Source organism: Lithobates pipiens, unplaced genomic scaffold (assembly GCF_037356315.1).
Source record: "Lithobates pipiens isolate NorthernLeopardFrog02 unplaced genomic scaffold, aLitPip1_a1.2 Scaffold_13, whole genome shotgun sequence".
NCBI lineage: Eukaryota > Metazoa > Chordata > Amphibia > Anura > Ranidae > Lithobates > Lithobates pipiens.
Window position 1 is genome coordinate 139,581,844 of NW_027507718.1, and position 21,394 is coordinate 139,603,237.

The 21,394-nt window shown below is 44.4% G+C and overlaps 1 protein-coding gene across 2 annotated transcripts in view; it reads right to left on the reverse strand.

Moving 5' to 3' along the window:
- The window catches only part of R3HDM4 (R3H domain containing 4), a 102,790-nt gene extending 82,176 nt beyond the window's left edge, over window positions 1–20,614 (reverse strand). For both annotated transcript variants that reach the window (XM_077475649.1, XM_077475648.1), the window contains exon 1: window positions 20,452–20,614. In XM_077475649.1, the coding sequence (XP_077331775.1) occupies window positions 20,452–20,507 (56 nt within the window). In that variant the 5' untranslated portion in view covers window positions 20,508–20,614. The remainder of the gene's footprint in view (window positions 1–20,451) is intronic.
- Window positions 20,615–21,394: the final 780 nt, after the last annotated feature.

A 21,394-nucleotide genomic window follows, 5' to 3' on the forward strand; every position in this document is an offset into this window, starting at 1 on the left:
CTGCCCCCACCTTACCGGAGCCGTCGCTCCCCTGGCAGCTAGGAGAGGGGCCTGCTCAAGCAATGCCACCCGAGCTGATAAACCCAACATCATGTAACTTGACATATTTGTTGGGGTGTACCAACTCAGGACTGGCCTCCCTAGCGCTCTTTCCTCTACACCTCCTTCTGGAGGTCACCCAGATACCTGCCTCTGATATTTGTGCCTCCATCTCTCCAAGCTCCTCCTCACTGGCCCCCTGCTAGGTAATGTTCAAGCTCCTTTCCAGGTTGCTGATGCTTCTCCGTGTTGCCATCTGACTCTCCAGAACCAGGATCTGGACTTCCAGAGAAACAACTTGCTCACATCTCACATAGCAGTACTTGCCCTTGATTGGCTCTTTAAGGAATGCATACATGTAGCAAGATGTGCAGTGAGTGGCATCACCAATCCTGTTGGACATTTTACCCACTATTCTAGTGAGAATAGTAATGAAGATTTGCTATTAGTACCCCTACACACTACTCCCAACTCTCCCTGCGACACTCGGCACCTTACACCCATTTACTAAAAAGGCACCCTCATTTACTTCTTGACACCAGGCCATCCTCGAAAAGTCTTTGCCTCACTCTGTTTGCAGATGCACTCACACCTGGTGGTGCCCTGATCCCAGACCGGAATCAACTATAGGAGATGGTCCTGGAGCTTGCTGGACTTTCTTAGACTCCCTAAAGCCTTCTTCACAACAATTGAACCTCTCCCATTGAAGTTCTTGATAAACCAATAAATGGTTGGTTAATTTAGGTGCAATCTTAGTAACAGCAATACCCTTGCCTGGTAATCCTTTTTTTTTTTTAAAGTAATGATGACTGCACAGGTTTCCTTGCAGGTAACCATGGTTAAAAGGAGGGGAAAAAAAAGGGGGGGGGGAGGGGGGTTTGAGAAGATTTCAAGCACCACCCTCCTTTTAAAGCTTCCAGTCGGTTATCCAAACTCAGCCTTATGGATTTCCAGCCTTATCCTCAACCCTGACACCTGTGTTAACAATAGAATCACTGACATGATATCGGGGATGTGTGTAGTGCCAAGAAGAAACGGTTATATAAGATAAGTCCGTATGATTGACAAGAAATAAAAATTAAGGGTGAAAAAAAAAAAATGTAAAAAATAAAATAAAAAAAAAAAACAACACACACATGTAAACATAAAACATTCTTATGCCGCGTACACACGATCAAACAATCGGGTGGAAAAGTCCGGCAAACTCAAGTCCGCCAAACAATCCCCCCGTGTGTAGCCTCCGGCATACTTTTTTGACCCGAAAGTACGGCGGACTTAGAATGCCGTGTTGCACTCCAATCTTCCCGGCGGAATCGCATTTCGGCGGACAATCCGGCCGTGTATGCCAGTCCGCCGTACTTTTGAAATGAGCGTACTTTTCCCGCCCGGAGAAAAGTCAGCTCATTTTGAGCGGGTCTCCAGGTAGGCGGGGCCCGCGAAGGAGAGTTCGCTGGCCCCGCCGCCTGGTATGGACTAAAAAGGGGAACCCCAACGCCGGAAAAAAAAAAAAAAAAAAAAAAAAAAAAAAAAAAAAAAAAAAATCGGCGTGGGGGTCCCCCCCAAGTCCACAACAGACCCTTGTCTGAGCACGCTACCAGGCCGGCCAGGAAAGGGGGGGCGGGCGAGCGCCCCCGCCTCCTGAGCCATACCAGGCCGCGTGCCCTCAACATGGGGGGTGCCTTGGGGAAGGGGGGGCCGCGCGAGCCCCCCCACCCCAAAGCACCTTGTCCCCATGTTGATGAGGACAAGGGCCTCTTCCCGACAACCCTGGCCGTTGGTTGTCGGGGTCTGCGGGAGGTGGGGGGCTTATCGGAATCCGGGAGCCCCCTTTAATAAGGGGGCCCCCGGATAGCGCCCCCCCCCACCCTATGTGAATGAGTATGGGGTACAATGTACCCCTACCCATTCACCTGTAAAATAAAAGTACAAAAAAAACAAAAAAAAACACACAACACACGAGATAAAATACTTTATTGCACAGCTCCGGGGGTCTTCCGTTTTCGGGGGTCTTCTCGCCGGACTCCTCCGCTATCTTCTTGTAGCTCTTTTGCTAGCGGAGGAGTCCGGCTTTCTTCCTCGCCGCCGGCGCCGGCTTCTTCTTCTTCTTCAGGAGATGTTGACTCGACGATCTTTCCGGCCGCAATGCCAGGGACGCGCTGCGCTGCCACTTATATAGGGACAAGGGGCGGTGTCACATGGGTTTATGTCACATGGGTTGATGTCACATGGCGACAGTCCCAGCATCCTCCGGGACTGTGACATCGTAAGGGGGCGGGGTCACCATGTGACACAAACCCATGTGACACCGCCCCTTGTCCCTATATAAGTGGCAGCGCAGCGCGTCCCTGGCATCGCGGCCGGAAAGATCGTCGAGTCAACATCTCCTGGAGGAGAAGGAGAAGGAGAAGGAGAAGGAGAAGGAGGAGAAGGAGAACGGGCGGCGGCGACAGAAGACCGGGCCACCGCCTGTAAAAGAGCTATAAGAAGGCGCGGTGGCCCGGCAGAAGAACCGAAGAGGGGGACAAGACCCCCGAAGTCAGAAGAAGAGGCCGGCGGCGAGGAAGAAAGCCGGACTCCTCCGCTAGCAAAAGAGCTACAAGAAGATAGCGGAGGAGTCCGGCGAGAAGACCCCCGAAGACGGAAGACCCCCGGAGCTGTGCAATAAAGTATTTTATCTCGTGTGTTGTGTTTTTTTTGGTACTTTTATTTTACAGGTGAATGGGTAGGGGTACATTGTACCCCATACTCATTCACATAGGGTGGGGGGGCCGGTATCCGGGGGCCCCCTTATTAAAGGGGGCTCCCGGATTCCGATAAGTCCCCCGCCCGCAGACCCCGACAACCAACGGCCAGGGTTGTCGGGAAGAGGCCCTTGTCCTCATCAACATGGGGACAAGGTGCTTTGGGGTGGGGGGGCCGCGCGGCCCCCCCTTCCCCAAGGCACCCCCCATGTTGAGGGCGCGCAGCCTGGTACGGCTCAGGAGGGGGGGGCGCTCGCTCGCCCCCCCTTTCCTGGCCAGAAGGGTAGCGTGCTCGGACAAGGGTCTGTTGTGGACTTGGGGGGGCCCCCCACACCGATTTTTTTCGGCGTTGGGGTTCCCCTTTAAGTCCATACCAGGCGGCGGGGCCAGCGACGTCGCCTTCGCGGGCCCCGCCTACCTGGAGACGCGCTCGAAATGAGCGGACTTTCCTCCGCGTGTGTGGGCGAGTCCGTTCATTTCAAAAGTAGGGCGGATAGTACGGCGGACTTAGTCGCCGTATTAGTCCGCTCAAAAAGTGCCGTGTGTGGGCAAGTAGCCCGTTCGGAAAGTCCGATGGACAGTCTGGCGGGAAGTCCGCCAGACTAAGTACGTCGGACATAGCGCTACGTGTGTACGCGGCTTTAGTAGCAAACGTGTAAATACATATACACTTGAAAGAGTCCACAACGTGATAACGAATAAATAAAGTCCACGGATGGCAGCTGGAATAGGCTCTGGATTTGGATAAGTGGGTGACCAACTTAGGACATCAATGGGAGGACAGTTGTGAAGAGCGGATAATAGGAGCAAAACCACCACAGACATATCGAAGGCTTACCAAAGCTATTGGACTCAACAAGGCATACACCTACTGAGTCATCAGGGCTTGTTGTGAAACCACAATACAACGAACATGCTCGCTTAACCACCTCAATACAGTGCAGTTACACCCCCTTCCTGACCAGACCATTTTTCAGCTTTCAGCGCTCTCACAGTTTGAATGACAATTACTCAGTCATCCAACACTGTATCCATATGAAACTTGCGTCCTTTTTTCCCACACAAATAGAGCTTTCTTTTAGTGGTATTTAATCACTAGTGGGTTTTTTATTTTTTGTGCTATAAATAAAACAAAAACGTAAATTTTGTGAAAAAAAAATGCCCTTTTCTTTGTTTGTCATAAATTTTTGCTAATTAGCATTTTTTCTTCATAAATTTTGGACAAAATTTATACTGCTACATAGCTTTGGTAAAAATAACCCACATTAGTATATATTATTTGGTCTTTGTGAAAGTTAGAGTCTACGAACTATGGTGCCAATCACTGAAAATTGATCACTTCTGATCAGGCCTTCAGTACATCAGGTGTATCTCATTTCTTGAGACACTAACAAGTCAGGAAAGTACAAATACCCCCCAAATGACCCCTTTTTACAAAGTAGACATTCCAAGGTATTACGTAAGTAGCATGGTGAGTTTTTTTAAGTTGTCATTTCTTCCCACAATTCTTTGCAAAATGAAGATTTTTTTTTTTTTTTTTTACTAAATTGTCATATTATCAGGTTATTTCTCACACACAGCATATGCATACAACAAATTACATCCCAATATACATTCTGCTACTCTTCCCGAGTACGGCGATACCACATGTGTGAGACTTTTACACAGCCTGGCCACATACAGAGCACCAACATTGATGTAGTACCTTCAGACGTTCTACGAGCAAAAATGACGCATCTCATTTCCTCAACCACCTATTACACTTTTGAAGGCCCTGGAGTACCAGGACAATGGAATTTCCCATAAAATGACCCCATTTTGGAAAGCAAACACCCCAACGTATAATCTGTGAGGCATAATGAGTCTTTTGAATGGTTAATTTTTTTCCAGAAGTTTTTGGAATACGTGGAAAAAAATTAAAACGCATTTATTTATTTATTTATTTTTTTAAATTTTATTTTTTTTTTTTAACACAAAATTGTCAATTTATAAGATATTTCTAACACATAGCATGTATATAGCAAAAATTACACCCCAAAATACATTCTGCTACTCCTCCCGAGTATGGCGATACTACATGTGTAGGACTTTTACACAGCCTGGCCACATAGTGTGGCCGAACATTGAAGTAGTACGTTCAGGCGTTCTAGGAGCATAAATGACACATCTCATTTCATTCCTACCCATAAAACTTTTGAAGGTCCTGGACCACCAGGACAGTGAAATTACCCACAAAATGACCCCATTTTGGAAAGCAAACACCCCAACGTATATTCTATGAGACATGGGCTGCAAATAGGTACTCGGGTACCCTGATGGGCCGGGACAGGTACTCGGTTACCCTGATGGGCCGGGACAGGTACTCTGATGGACTGTGATTGACAGGTACTATGAGGGGTGGTGACAGGTCCTCTTTATTGGGGGGGGGGGGGTGGGTGGGTGGCAGGCAGGCAATCAGTGTGATTGGTGTACACTAGGCGGTAACGAGATGTCCTACCGCAATCTCCTCACACATCTCGTTACCGCGGTTTGTTTACATTTTAGTGATCGGCTGTGAAAGGATCACAGCCGATCACGTGGGTAAACAGCCGGCCAATGGCTGTTTACCAGCGCCAGTGACGAGCAGTGTTCCGGAGGAACACGCCACCACCGACGTGCAGTGCGCTCACGATCGCGCGCATGCGCCGTGCACAGTCGGGGTGTGACCATCTGATCGGCCGTGACTTCATCACGGCCGATCACATGGTAAACAGCCATAACCAATGGCTGTTCACCCCCTTTCGGTGGCGAGCGGTGTCTCCGTGACACGCCACCACCGAAGAAACAGGGATGCGCGCGCACGATCGCGCGCATTCCCTGTTTAAACGGGAGGCCATCATATGACGGCCTCCCGCCACAATAGGTGCGCTGCCTGGCTGTCATTTGACGGCCGGCGGTCAGCATCTAGTTAAATGTTGCTGTAAATGACCCAATGGTACGACCCACATATTGTTTGCCACAAGGGCAAGTGAGCAACTATACAACATTCTTAGTGGTTCGATGTACACAATAACACTGCGCAATAGTCAACAACAGAGGAAAGCTGAGAAAGGAAAACTGAGAACAAGGCTGCTAACGCTAAAACTGGGATCTTTTTAGCTCAGAAGACGTCAAAAATTCGGCGCTTACACTTTACATTTTTGACAACATTCTTAGTGGTGCAAGTGAACAAAGGCTAGATTGGATACACTCAATTGGTAATCAATGACCTAGTCTTTAGTTTTTCCTTCTGCCACGTGCGTTTTACTGACAAACACCACATTTTTTACCTGGGTAGTAGCCTACCTACCAAGTTGAAACATTGAAAAAGGATGCTCTGACCAGTTGATGTTGGGAGCAATTTTACCCTGTAAAGAGGGGGCTCCCCTATAGACAACTTTAGCTCGGTCTGGCATGAGGGCACCTAAAACCTGATCGCTTTTTAGTACACGCCATTGTTTATTAAATATGGACTTAATTTGCTTATGTTGTACAGAATAGGTTGTTAGCATTAACCATTTGAAAGATTTGTCAGAATTTTGGCAAGGGTTATCTGCCAGCAAAGAACCTCTGTCCACTTTCAGGGTATTTTGTAACTCCAGGTTAACGTGAAATTAATGATAACCTTTGTCCGAGCGTCCATCTTCTTGGTGGGTCTCCATGGGTCTCACTGCTCCGGCGCGGTGATTCGCTGGAGCAGCGATGACGTCACTCCCGCGCATGGGAGCCGAGACTCGCGGCATTGCCGCCATCGACGATGCCTCGCTCAGTGCGCCTGTGTCTACGGTGCATGCGCCGTAGATAGCGGTGGCTGTCTTCGGGCAAATATCTCCTAAACCGTATAGGTTTGGGAGATATTTCTTGGACCTACAGGTAAGCCTTAATCTAGGCTTACCTGTAGGTCAAAGTGGTTTGTAAGGGTTTACAACCACTTTAAGTGCTTTAAATGGGCTGCCTCCCTATTAGATGTGCACTCACCCCTGGTAGTGGACCAACTATCGCTAGCTAGGTCAAATGCACGTGTGGGGCGACCTCTATGGGCCTCATAGATGGAGACTAGCCCTCCTGCTCTCTATATGCACTGTATCCCCAAAAGAACTTGCTATATACAAAGCATCAGTGTAGGTATAAAGTACATATAAGTAAAAATATATGGGATTAAAAGCAACAACCAGTAAGGGTCAATGTGAGGATATGAAAAAACCCCAGTCTCCAATGAGCCTTAGTACTGGTTAGGCGAATACACCGGCTTCCAAAAAAACTTGCGGGCGAGCGGCGTGCGTTCCAGCTGCGCCTCAGCGGGTAAGACAAGCCGGAAGTGACGTAATGTGCGTGATGATGTTGTATGCGTTTCGTCAGAGACATCTTCAGCAGCGGCTGCTGAAGACGTCTCTGACAAAACACGTCTTACTGATATAGAGAGCAGGAGGGCTAGTCTCCATCTATGTACACCTCCACTGGGGCTCCAGAGAGGTGTTAACACTAGCCTCTCTCTTTTAACATCTGCCTCATAGGGATTTATTTTCCATCTTGCCCTTAGGCATATGTGTTATGTCCCCCATTGGCTGAAGTGTGTGGTACTGTTATTCTATTTTTATTTATTTTTTACTATTTTTGATGTGTGACACTTTTTATACAATATATTTTTTGTAATTTTGCAATAAAGTAATTATATATATATATATATATATATATATATATATATATATATATATATATATATATATATATATATATATATATATATATATATATATATATATATATATATATATATATATAATTTTTTTTTTTTACCCTTTATGATGAGCCTTTTTTTGATTTTCTAATACCACCTAACAAACCTCAAAAAGACTCAAATGGTATATGTGGTAAAAGGTTTGCCCTGAAAAATAGCCTGTTTCCTGGGTATATGACATACTACACCATGAGAGCTGGTTTTTCTCCTTTCTGAGGAATTATCGCACCTAGCAAAGACCTTTTCCTGCACGAAGAACTAGACCCTGCGGCAGAGTGTGGAGGTTAGAGCTGGCCGGTGGAACCCTCAACAGCGCATAGCGGAGCAGAACCTATATGCTTGTAACCCCCTAGGGGGTACGTGGATCTGGTGAGTGGGGACCCAAAAGGGGAAACAAGCACGGAAGTCACTAAAGAAATTTATAATATCACGAAAGTCACCTTCTGTCTTTTCTGAGCTGGAATCTTGCACATTGTTGGACGTTTGTCAGAATTATTGTGGACTATTTTTACTTTATTTCACTTTATTCTAGCTCTATTTTGATAGTTCTATTGCACTTTTTGCATTTTTTATTTATTTTTTCCATATTTGTGTATCTTTTATATTTTTTTCTACCTGCTACATGTGGATGGGAAGGTTGTTGTAAATCCCAGTATAGTTTTCATTATTTATATAAGGTTCACATATATATTTTTTGTGGTACAAAACCCTCTTTTTCTGTTTTTAGAATATATATATATATATATATATATATATATATATATATACACACATACATACACACACACACACACACACACACACACACACACACTGTCTGATTGTATAGATATCACCTAGGTAGGGGCTGTTGATTTATACAACCCTTGGTTTAACCCATATCAGTTGGTATTCTTAGTGATAAGCTCACATAGGGTCTGCACTGCACTATTGACTATTATCTATAGGGGGAATAGGTGTAAGTATTAATTATAAGGATACTTTATGTTGTATTTCTACATGTAGTAGAACTAACCATAATTATCCACATAGCACTTTAAGGGCTTCCTAGTCTTGATTTTTCCATTTATCTTTCTATCGCTATATCTGTGTATCTTTTAGGCTTGGATAACTTCTGAACTGAGGCTTTTCATATATAGTTTTGTATTCATTTGTGGAGGCTATCATATACGTATGGCAGATGTACACTATTGGTGTCACCAATATATTATATATACACACACACGGACAATAAGGATAGTTCTGTACCTATATTACAAAATTAGCTTTGAGTACTGATATTGGTCACTTACCGGAGGTTTAACAGTATAATTATCACTTTGAGGTAGCGCCAATAGCCCCCAATAACCACTTATATTAACTTTTAGACACGGACCTTAACAAAAGCCCATGTACTTAGGGGCGGCTGCAACCTGTTTATATCTTTTCTCTGTGCAGTAGCACCTATCCCCTTCCATATACATTATATATATATTTTTTTTCTGCTGTTCTTATCCATTTCCATATATCTATTATGTTGCATTTGTGTGCACTAAAATAATGGTGTATTTTTACTGAAAATTTGCACTTGATAAAAAAAGTTGTACTGAAATTGTGTGACGAAAAGGAAAAAAACATAACTAACTAACACCATTTTATTCTTCAGCGTTTCAGCTTTCAAAAATACCGTTTGGAAGTTTTAACTAATATTCACGCCCAAAATAATTTTCCTTTCAGGCATCTTTCAGGACAGAACCTCTGAGAAAATTCTCCTCCCCTTTACTCAGGAAACATCTGGCAGAGAGACACCACAGTGGAGACCAGTGAAAGGGCTACTTTTGGAGGCATCCTCAGAGTGCTAAGCTTGGGGCTATTATCCTCACCGAGTTGTGCCCTATATAGACCTTGGTCTAGGCATAAGGGGATGCCCATTCTGCCAATGTGTTGAATGGAGGGCATTTACTGTACCTGAAGATTGCCACCCTTACTTCACGCAAATGGACCACAATGTCAGGGCTCAGCAGCCATGATTATCGTGGTTTGTTTGCAGAGGGGAGGGTATAGTCAGGCAGGATCAGCCAGGGTTTTTTTTTTTGTTTTTTTTTTTTAAAGGGTATACAGGATGCCAAATGACACAGCACAAGCACTGTGCTGTATAACATGCTTTAACCACTTCAGCCCTGGAAGAATGTATCCCCTTCCTGACCAGGCCATTTTTTGTGATATGGTACTGCATCGCGGTACCGTTTTTTACAGCGGGCGATTGGCTATCCAGCCATAACAACTGAAGAGGCTAAAAGCCGCTCAACTGTTATGCCGGAGGAGCGGGAGGGGACGTCCCGTCCCCCCCCCCACCGCTGTTACCGGTGCTCCCGCTCAATCGGGAGCACCGATTCACAATATGATGCCTCCAGCTGCTGGGGAGGAACTAAAATGACGCCGTCATTCCAGTCTCCTAATAGTAGACACGGAAGCGACGTCATGACATCACTTCCCGTTTACTTGGCTGCCAATGGCGCCGGTTTTAAAAAAATATACAGTATCACCATTTTCGGCGATCTGAATACATTGAAGTGTGTTTTTTTTTTTTTGGTACACATAATCAACAAAACTGAGAACTGTCACCTGCCTGTATAACACAATACATTGCCTACATCTATCTCCTTCTCCGGCAAATAAGAATTCCGGATTTCACCACCTGGTATTTCTGCAGAGCTGATACTAAAACCCACACCAACATAAAATGTACTCCTATCAACAGGAACTCCAGATACCAATATACCTAATTAAATCACTGTGGAGACTGATGGGTTTACTTCCTCTTTGTCTCCCTGCAAAGGTAAAGCATAATAGGCTACTATGCATAGCACAGTAGCCCATTATGTGTCACTTACCTGACACAGGAGCCAGCGATGTCACCGCTGTCCCCTGTAGTCCCCCATGTAGGTTTAGGAGATATTTATTGGATCTACAGGTAAGCCTTAAACTAGGCTTACCTGTAGGTCAAAGTGGTTTGTAAGGGTTTAAAACCACTTTAAAGGATTCTACACAGTTAGAAAAATATAAGGCAATAAAATATAGGCTCTACAAATGTGTCACACAAAGGGGGTTATTTACTAAAGGAAAATCCACTTTGCACTGAAAGTGCACTTAGAAGTAAAGTCGCTGTAGGTCAGAGGGGGACATGCAAGGAAAATAAAAAACAGAATTTTAGCTTGAATATGATTGGATGATAAAATCAGTAGAGCTTCCACTCATTTCAGATCTACCCCTTAGATTTAGAGTGACTGCACTTCCAAGTGAACTTGCAGTGCAAAGTGGATTTGCCTTTCGTAAACAAACCCCCAATGTCCTCCTTTGAATTAAGTACTTCGTTTTCACAACTGAGTTTACAAACGAAATAATAGCCAAACAAAAAAAAAAAATCTCAAATGCACCAAGTGTTTGGCACTTAAAGTGGAAGTCCACGCTAAAACTAAAATCTCTGCATCTATAGTCACCAACATTCTAACACTAGCCTATCTAGCACTGGATAGAGAAAAAAAAATAAAATAAAATCAGTATACATCCATTTTCTGCAGGCGATCCAGTCCGATCACCAGCAGCGCTAGCTTTGATCCTACGCTGAGCTGTCAGCTGCGATTTCGCTGTGTGGGCAGGTGCAGAGGACACATCCGACAACGGAAGCCCCAAAAGTCTATGGGTGGCTTCACGTCCTAATAATTTCACAGCCATTGTCAGATGTGTAATCCGCAGAGCTTCTGCCGCCGGAGATCGAGTTGGATCGCCTGCAGAAAAGGCATGTATACCGAATTTTTTCTTTACAGGGCTGCCTATGCATATAAGAGGAGCCCGTAGATAAAAACAAAGCTTTCACTAAAGTTGAATAATGCCCTTGCTATAGGTGTAGGCCATTTATGTACCACCCAAAGCCCTCCCAGAGGCTGCAACATTCCTTCCTGCCTTGTTAGAACATTAAAGCCCCGTACACACGAGCGGACTTTTCAACATCCAAAGTCTGACGGAATGATTCCGGCACACTATTCGATCGTGTGTGGGCTGCAACGGACTTTTGATTCGCAAAAGTCTGACAGACTTTAGAAATGGAACATGCTTCAAATTTTTCCGCCAGAACTCTGCCGGATCCAGTTCCTACCGAAAAATTTGCTCGTGTGTATGCTATTCCGACGGACTAAAACCGACGCTAGGGCAGCTATTGGCTACTGGCTATGAACTTCCTTATTCGAGTCCAGTCGTACGTCATCACGTTCGAATCCGTCGGAGTTTGGTGTGATTGTGTGTGGCCAAGTCCGCTCATTCGGAAAGTCCGGCAGAACTCCTTCGAAAGTCTGTCGGACATAAGTCTGGTCGTGTGTACGCGGCATAAGAGACTCCTGGCTTTTACTGCTCACCTTCACAGGAACGAGCTCTCAAACACTGAGCCCGTCTGCTGGCCATCTTTTCCCACCTTGCTGACTGCAAACAATGATTCCTATGACCCCCTCCTCCCAATACTACTCTCTGCACCTGTAGTTCAGAAGGCAGGCTCTGTGAAATTTATGACAGCAGTGACTAATCACAGAGCATAGTGAATACGTTCATAGAATTCACAGAAGTAAATATGTACTATGTGACAGGCTTTAGTGAACTACAAGGCTTTATTGATGCCAGATTAAGACAGACAGACATGAGAAGTAACTGCTCCCCGACTTGTTTCTCCTCCTAACTCGTTTCACCTCATGGGCTTAATCATCTCCTTGCCAGCTGCGTCCCTGGACATTCCTGCATGCCAGCCCTCACAGCGCATGCGCGGGGCCCCACGAGTGCGCATGACATATGGACGTCGCACCGTTACGGCAGGAATTACGTCATTTCGGGGCGGCTCTGGCCTTCTGGCACGCCGGGGAAGTCACACGAGGCTAGCCATTTGGCAGCCATGCACCCCCAGGATGGGTCAGGCTAGCGCTCAGGCTTGGTACACCTGTGGCAGACGTCTGGGAATTAGATACACTTACTCCATTCATATAAATCTGGACTAACGGTGGTTTAGTTTATCTCCACAGTTCCAGCTGGAGAGTCAGATATACACTCAGCTCCCGTATGGTATGTATTTGCCCTAGGACTATGGTTTTACAACGTCCCAGTAATACTCTATATGCAATATTACTTGTAGGTTTACAAAACCAATCATATAATTTGGTTTATTATTTTTTACCTCTAGACTGGGTGACTTCTCTTTTGGACTTTTATCCTTAGAGCGTCACTTTTCTTGTGACCAATACCGGGTTAGGTCACTATTTACAGTCCCTTTTTACTGGATGGCGTGATGCCATTACATGTCCTAAACATCAAGGTAATAATGTTGTCACTATATGCACATTGGCCCCTCTGCGATTTTCACTGTCATTATTGCTGTGCTGTGTTTCCCCGCTATTCACGGTCACTTCACTACTCTCTCGGTGTAATGTTATCTATGTAGATCTACAGGCAATGAATTTTCTTCCTCTTTTCAAGCTTCCTTTTCACTTATTGCTTTAGCTGACTGCTCTTCACTTATTCTCTCACGTTTTCATCACTTACACTCTCATACATTAGAACAAAAATAATCACTTTTTTTTCCCCATTCATTCATTCTCACATTCTTTTTGATCCCCCTCACCCTACCCCACGATATATTTTTAACTTTCCTTATTCCCTTCACACTTCACTTCTGTCTCTCTTTCCCTGCTCCCCTTCCTTTCCCACCTTTATCACTGCCGTCACTTGGGGCCCCCTCTCCCACTTTTGGTTTTGCATTCATCCCCCTAATTGCACTCTTCACTGATGCATCTCTCCACTCATTTTCCATTTCACCTCACCATTTACTACTCTATTACTTACACTTCAGTTATTGCTAACTGTTTACACACCAATCGGGTACCTGGTGTTCTCTGACCGCCCCCCCCCCCCCCCCAATGAGGACATATATGTAGGTGTGCCTATAACTTCCACACGTTACTCCAATGCATTATGTATGGATGGTGTGTTTGACTGCTCGTCTCATTTTTTGAGCATGTTCCTTTAAATACAATTTCCCTTGTGAATCTCTGCCACAGGTGTAGCCTGTCCATACCCTGACCATTGGCGGGGGTTTTACAAGTGTGATCTCTCGTAAGCCATACCTTTGGATTGCTGCCCCTCTCCGATCGTGGAGGGTTCTGGGACATCTTGTGGGGAGAAAAAGGTTTCTTTTAAAATGATCTCCATGTAGGCACATTCTTCTCCTCTTTGGATATACACTACTGGGAAACTATATCACATGTTCGCACTCTATGAAATTACTAATTGTATAGATTATGCACAAATAATAGTTGACACATATTTATGACATATTTCTCTCAGCAGACTGTCCTTCTGAAGAAGACCCCCGATGTGTGGGTTGAAACGCGTTCTGAGCTATTTTGCATATTGTTGACATTGTTTGTATAATGTTGGCATGAAAGTTTTGTCTGCAAGTGTATTTCCGTTTCTTTTTATAATTATTTTCCTACTGGAGCTCTTAACCATTATGTTATGCCCCTTTATATTAATAAAATATTGAATTTTCTGTATATCAGCGATTCAATTTTCAATCTTGCGGCCTAAAAAACCCACTTTGGGGACGTTTTTCCCCATTTTCTTAATCATAATCCTGAGATCAAAAAATACAGTCATGAGCAGCTCATGTGTTTGCCTAGAGCAGTGTTATTTATACATAGTTGCACTTGCATTAGAACAACAGATAGGGTTGTTGTACAAAGCCACAGGGAGGAGGGATAATGCAGCAACCGGGGCCTGTGGTTATGCAAGAGGACAGCCAGATTTTCTATGGTTTTAATGCATGTGCAATGGTATTCTTGTTTTAGGCAGAACAAACTATTTTATGCTGCGACAGATCTGTACACCTCCTTCTCCAAGTTTGTTTTAAAAGTTATTTACATGCATTGCCTTAACCACTTGACCTCCTGAAGATTTAGACAAGGCAATTTTTTTTTTGTGATGCGGCACTGTGTTAGTTTAACTGACAGACAGTTTGGGGATCCCTGGTTTACACAAACATAACATCTACAAAACTATTAAATTTTTTTTTCCCCCCCATAATAGAAAAAGGCAGCGATCAGTGACTTATAGCGGGACTGCAATATTGCGGCAGCCAAATCGGACACCAACTAACACTTCGTGGGAACCAGTGACACTAATACAGTGACCACTGCTAAAAATAAATATACAGTACTAACACTGGCTAGGAAGGGGTTAAACATCGAAGGCGATCAAAGGATTAAACCGTGTGCCTAGCCAGTGGTTTGTGTACACAGTGTGTTGCTTTCACTAGGGGAAGGAATCAAATAAGACACAGAATACATCCCTTCCCCCCCTGTCAGAACAGAGATATGCCTTGCACCCGAGGATCAGCTTTTTCTATGACTTATCACAGCAGAAGCGGCACGCCAGCAGCAATGCAGAATCAAATATACAAGTGTATCTCATAAAATTAGAATACCATAAAGTTAATTTAATTCGGTCATTCAAAAAGTGAAACTCATTTTATATACATGCATTGCACAGAGTGATATATTTCAAGCATTGCTTGATTTTAATTTTTGCCGATTATGGCTTACAGCTAGTGGGGGGGGGGGGGGGGGGGGGGGGATTTGTAATACAGAAATGTTGGCTTACTGAAAAGTATGGCTATGCACAGAATAGTATGCACTCTAGCCACTTAAGCCCAGATCATTTTGCAGCTAAAGGACCAAGCCCCTTTTTGCGATTCGGCACTGCGTTGCTTTAACTGACAATTGCACGGTCCTGCGACTTGGCTCCCAAACAAAATTGGCATCTTCCCCCCCCCCCCACAAAGAGCTTTCTTTTGGTGGTATTTGATCACCTCTGTGGTTTTTATTTTTTGCGCTATAAACAAAAAGAGCGACAATTTTGAAAAAAAAATTAAAAAATGCAATAAATATTCCCCCAAAAAAAAAAAAAAAAAAATTAATATATATATATATATATATATATATATATATATATATATATATATATATATATATATATATATATATATATATATATATATATATATAAATACTTTTTTCCTCAGTTTAGGCCGATACGTATTCTTCTACATATTTTTTTTTTTTTTTTACAAAAAAAAAAAAAATAATAATAATAAAAAAAAAAAAAGGCAATAAGCATTTGATTGGTTTGCGCAAAAGTTATAGCATCTACAAAATAGGGGATAGTTTTATGGCATTTTTATTAAAAAAAATAAAAAATAATAATGATTAACTAGTAATGGCGTGATCAACGATTTTTTATTGTGACTGACGTTATGGTGGACACGTCAGACAATTTGACACATTTTTGGGACCATTGGCATTAATACAGCGATCAGTGCGATTAAAAATGCACCGATTACTGTAAAAATGTCACTGGCAGTGAAGGGGTTAGCCACTAGGGGGCAGTGTATGGGTTAAGTGTGTGTGTTTTTTTTTTTTTTTTTTTTTTTTTACTGTAAGGGGGCATGGATTGGCGTGTGATGTCACTGATCCTCTTTCCCTATAACAGGGAACAGACGATCAGTGACATGAAACCTAAAAAGGGAGAAAAAAAAAAAAAAAGGAAGAATTTCAAAACTGACATCTGTCTGTAGTGCACTATGGTGTGATGAATGAAGTCTAAAAGTAAACTGGGGGGGGGAAAAAAAAAAAAAAAAAGTGCTTGAAAAACAACTTCTTAAATGGCTTCCCAAAACAGAAAAAAGTATAACTGTTACTAGTGCATTGCACCGATTTAAATTCACAACTGCAATGCAAAAAGCTAGACAGTGGACAGGACACACTGACACTACACTTTCTTCAATACTCCCAGTTAAGTTGAATATTATAGTGCAAAAAGCATTACATTTCAGCATGTTCACCTGTTAAACAGGTTCTGTTTTTTTTTTTTTCATATATTGCTGACACTTCACTGAAAACTCACTTGGTACAGATGGAGGAGGAGCGGAGAGGTATGTTCTAGCATGAGAGTCAAGTCTTTTGTAGCACGACTCATTTTCTTTCCACCACTAAAAAGGATCACCACTTCTGTCAATTACTGGTTCCTCCAAAAGAGAGATGAAGTTAACCATCCAGGCTGATTGATACACATTCAGAAGACTCCTCCGCGTGAGACCTCAAATGCTGAACATGGCATCAATCAACCACAATGAAGATGCTCTTCTGCTCGTTGCCTTTGACGTTTGTTTTTGCAGCATCCTGATTCCGTTCCAGATTAGTAACCTGCTCTTCCAAACTTGACCTATCTGCAGGAACCTCCAGCAGCTCGTATTGATCTTCTGTTAGCCATGGTTTTGCCTTGACCAATATCAGAAGAGAAAGCATGATTCTTGTATAGAGGATCCAAAAGACATGCCAGCACAACATTTTTATTCTGCTTCTCAAAGCGTTTGGTGAGGCTGTCCCTCATGAATTGCCTGAATGTTTTAATACCACATGTGTTGGGTCCTTCATTCTCTTGAAGCAGCATCTTCAGCACTCTCACACATGGGATGACTCACCTCTAGTGTCATTTCCACTATGGGGAGGAGGGTCTCAATGACATTGGCTACATTGTCCCACTGATCAGCAGTAGGAAAATATCCTTCATGTTTGCCTGAATAGATGTTCAGAGCTTGCTTCTTTTCCCAGCATTCTTTGCAGCATGTGTAGTGTTGAATTCAAACGTGTTGGAACAGCCTGAATTAGGCTGTTTTTTGGGTAGGTCAAGGTCTGCCTGAATGCATCTCAGTAGCTGCTTGGCAAGGAATAGTCCTTCGCTGATGGAATAGTCTTTAATCACCACAACACACCAATGAATGGTGATAGTATGGCCCTTCTACTAGATCCTGACCGGTTAATAGGCATCCAGATGTGTGCCCTCTCCACCAGACTGCCACACACGGCGCCCTGGCACTGCATGCAGCCTTTATGCACATTGTCTGCTGAACCCGGACCTCTGGGAACCTTACCACTTTAACACCTCTGTGCATACTGTGCAACACCCACCCAGGGGACCCCAAGACACTGCCTGTTCAGTTCAGAGCAAATCTGGATGCCTATCAACGGGTCAGGATCTGGTAGAAGGGCCATACTCTAACCCATGGGTCTTCAAACTATGGCCCTCCAGTTGTTGATGAACTACAATTCCCATCATGCCTAGTCATGTCTGTGAATGGCAGAGTTTTACAATGCCTCATGGGATGTGTAGTTTTGCAACAGCTGGAGGGCCATAGTTTGAGGATCCCTGCTCTAACCATTTATTGGTGTGCTGTGATGACTAAAGACTATTCCATCAGCAAAGGAGTGTCATGAATCGCCAGTAATACCTTCATGCCCTGTCTGCTTACCTGGTTTGTGTGTCAGCACTGGGCCTGCACTCTCACATCTGCATGGTTAAGTAATCTTCCTTCAGCATGGCTCCATCCTAGCCTCTACAGGATACACTATTTAACACTGTGCTGGCCTGAGCAAAAGTGTGCATTTTATGTCCAGACCCTGGGGGCATCGACCTGGAGTTAGTTGCAGGGCAGTCCATCCTCGCCACTAGAGTCTCTGGTGAACACCTGCTGGCTCTTAGACTCCGTGCCCTGGGGAATCTTATGCTCTAGCTCCCCGTGGGATCTGTGTGGGTGCTCCAGTGGACCTGCTTTTCTGAACCACCCAGAGTTCCATCTGCAGCAGTCAGCCATAGGATCCACTACCTTAGCGGTGCACTCCTGACCCAAACAGTGTGCATCTGTCACCTGGCCTCAGGTGACCTGACAGGGAGGACTATTCCCACCAAGGCTATACCATCCATCCATTCCACTATATATAAAATATGCAGACCAGACTCAGGTTCCATAAAGCTCATAAGGCTCTGAGGAAGAGGAAAAATCCTCAAAACGCTTCAGACGATTACTCAATCTTACTTTCCCATGAGCCATTGGTATTGTTTTATGACATCTTAGAGGAATGGTGTGATGTTATTCCAGATACCAAATGTGAGTACTCCACTTACTTCTGCTTTGTAATAAAACTTTTTATCAAGGACAATGCACCAGGCCACATGCCTTTTTTCTTTCCTTGCTTTAGTTCTTTGAACTCCCAAAAGTTGGCTAAGGCAGCGGGGCACGCAGAATCCATCCATTTCGCACCTAACGGATGTACAACATTTTTACCTAGGCCCTCTGCACAGCGCAGGAGAGATTTTTTTTTGTTGATGTTAAAAACGGCAGGCACCCTGCTGTGGGTGGGCTGGCAGCTGGAAGGCCAGCTAGCACGTCTGCCCGAGTGCCAAGGAGGAGAAGAGGGAAGCCTTTCAGACTCAGAACGGCCTAGTGTGTGGAGGTTTAATGACCTTGTAGGTGTCCTGAGCAACCCTGCGCACTGGGTCTGCAGGCTTCTGGGCCCCAAAAAGGTGGCCGCAGAGACCAATAGCAGTAGTAATCAGTCCAGTTTGTAACCGATACTGAGGTTTCACAAAATGCTGCAATAAATCGCAATACCTGGTTGGGGCTCCTTTTGAACAAATTACTGCATCAATGCGGCTTTGCATGGAGGTGATCAGCCTGTGCCAATGCAGAGGTGTAATGGAAGCTATGGTTGCTTTCATAGTGGCCTTCGGCTCATCTGCATTGTTGAGTCATCTTCCGCTTAGCAATACAAGACAGATTCTCTATGGGTATTAGGTCTGGCCAATCAAGCACAGTGATACCATGATCATTAAATCAGGTATTGGTAGTTTTGGCAGATGCCAAGTCCTGCTGGAAACTGAAATCAGCATTTTCATAAAGCTGGTCAGCAGAGAGAAGGATGAAGTGCTCTAGAATTTCCTGGTAGAGGGCTGGGCTGTCTTTGAACTTGATAAAAACGCAGGGAACCAAACACCAGCAGAGGACATGGAAAGAAAGAAATGCTTGAAATATATCACTGTGTGCACTGCATCTATATAAAATAAGGCTGCCCCCCCCCCCCCTTTTAAATTATTGACACTTTTTTGGGAGGTGCTTCCTTTCTGCAGTGATTGAGCAGAGGTTACAACCCCCCACCCCCACAGCATTCTGGGAACACGGCCCAAAAGACTGCAGGTATGAGCATGCAAAGAAGCAGAACTTCCCCTTTTGGGTGAAGTTCCGCTTTAGGCTTGCCATGGATGGATCAAACCTTGCCCGGTTCAGTAGGGACCGGCCAAGAATTGTTCTATCTATAACTAAACTAGGTTGTCAAATCGATCAACTTCAGTACAACCAGCCTGTCTGATTTTTTCATGTGATCGCTGCCGACAGCTATAGCAGCCAGCAGCGTTGCTTTCTGCCAGCAGAACAACGTGCAGAAGGAGGGATTCCCCCATCAACAATGACTTTGTTGATGGGGGGGATTTGAGTAGTGTTCTCTTTGGTGGGATTTCCTCTCATTTCCTGTTTTACCTCTGGGACAGGAAGTGAAGGTAAATATCAGGACACAGATGGCAGTGGTTATAACTCCTGTACTCTATCCAAAATGAAAAAGATATTTTATAATATATATCTCTCTCTCACACACAAAAAAAAAAAAAAAAAAAAGACAATAAGACTTTAAAAGCACAGTGGCATTTCACTTTGGAGGACAAACCCAGCCAGTTGGCATATTACCAGATTACTCAGCTGATATACACGTCTGCTGTGTATAACGTCAGAAAGAGAGAAACCCGAGCAGAGACAGCATTATAGTGAGCTAAAGCTACACAAATGGTCCACAGAATAGCAGGAGTCCTCTGTGCAGTAATGACAAACACACAGCCCTTATCTGTAAGGCCAGTCAGTGACACATAGCGCAGAAGAGACATTTAGAAGAGCCCACCCCCCTCCCCTCCAGCCGTCTCCTCTCCCCTCTCCCAGTATGGTTTTCTGTCACAGCTCACCGAGGGCTGTCGCTCTCCAGTGCTCCCTCACACTCTATAAGGCGATTGTTCACCATCTCAACGTTAAAGCAGGTTCACACTCGTCCCGTTCGGTCCCGACGGAAGTGACGTTCCTCTGGGCGCACCCTTGTTGCCAAGGGGATGACGTCATCCGTGTTTATGATTGACGGGTTGACTCACCTTTTCTGGGTTAGAGAGGATCCTGGGCTATTTATGGAGGGGAGAGGACACACACTCACACAGTCTTACCTAGTGGCTCTTTCGTACGTTTTTGTCTTAAAGCGGAGCTCCAGGGATAGACGTTTTCATTATTTCTTACTTTCAAAAGAACAGAGGTAACAACCTCCGTACTGATATGTTTACCCACTTCCAGGCCTTTTTCTGGCACTTTTTATTTACATGTAACTAAACCTGCTTTTACATTGGGGCGGCGGGTCCATTTGCGGTAAAGCGCCGTTAGTTTTAGCGTTTTTTTTGACCGTATGTGGGCGCTTTTAACCCCCGCTAAGAAGGGGTGTTGCAGCTTTGCTGGCACTTCAGAAGCGCTGCCGATTCATTCCAATGGACAGGGTCGATGTAGGATCGCTGTATACACCGCTCCCACGCTGGCCTGAAAATGCGCCTTGCAGGACTTTTTTTCTCATCCCGCAAGCGCATTTCACACTGGGGAGGCTTGAGAGGAAGTTTACAGCTATTTTTAGTGCTAAATCGCCTGAAAACTGCCTCAGGGCCAGTTCACACCACACCCAGTTCCGTTCAGTTCCATGTGCTTTTTTTCTGCACTAAAAATGCATATAATTCCAATGGCTCTACTTCACACCATGCAGTCACTTTCTGGTGCAGAAACTGACCACACCTGACTGTATTGGTTCTGAAAAAACGGACCTGCATCTGGTGTGAACTGGCCCTCAGTGTTAAAGGGGTCTATATTTTTCTTGCTAGA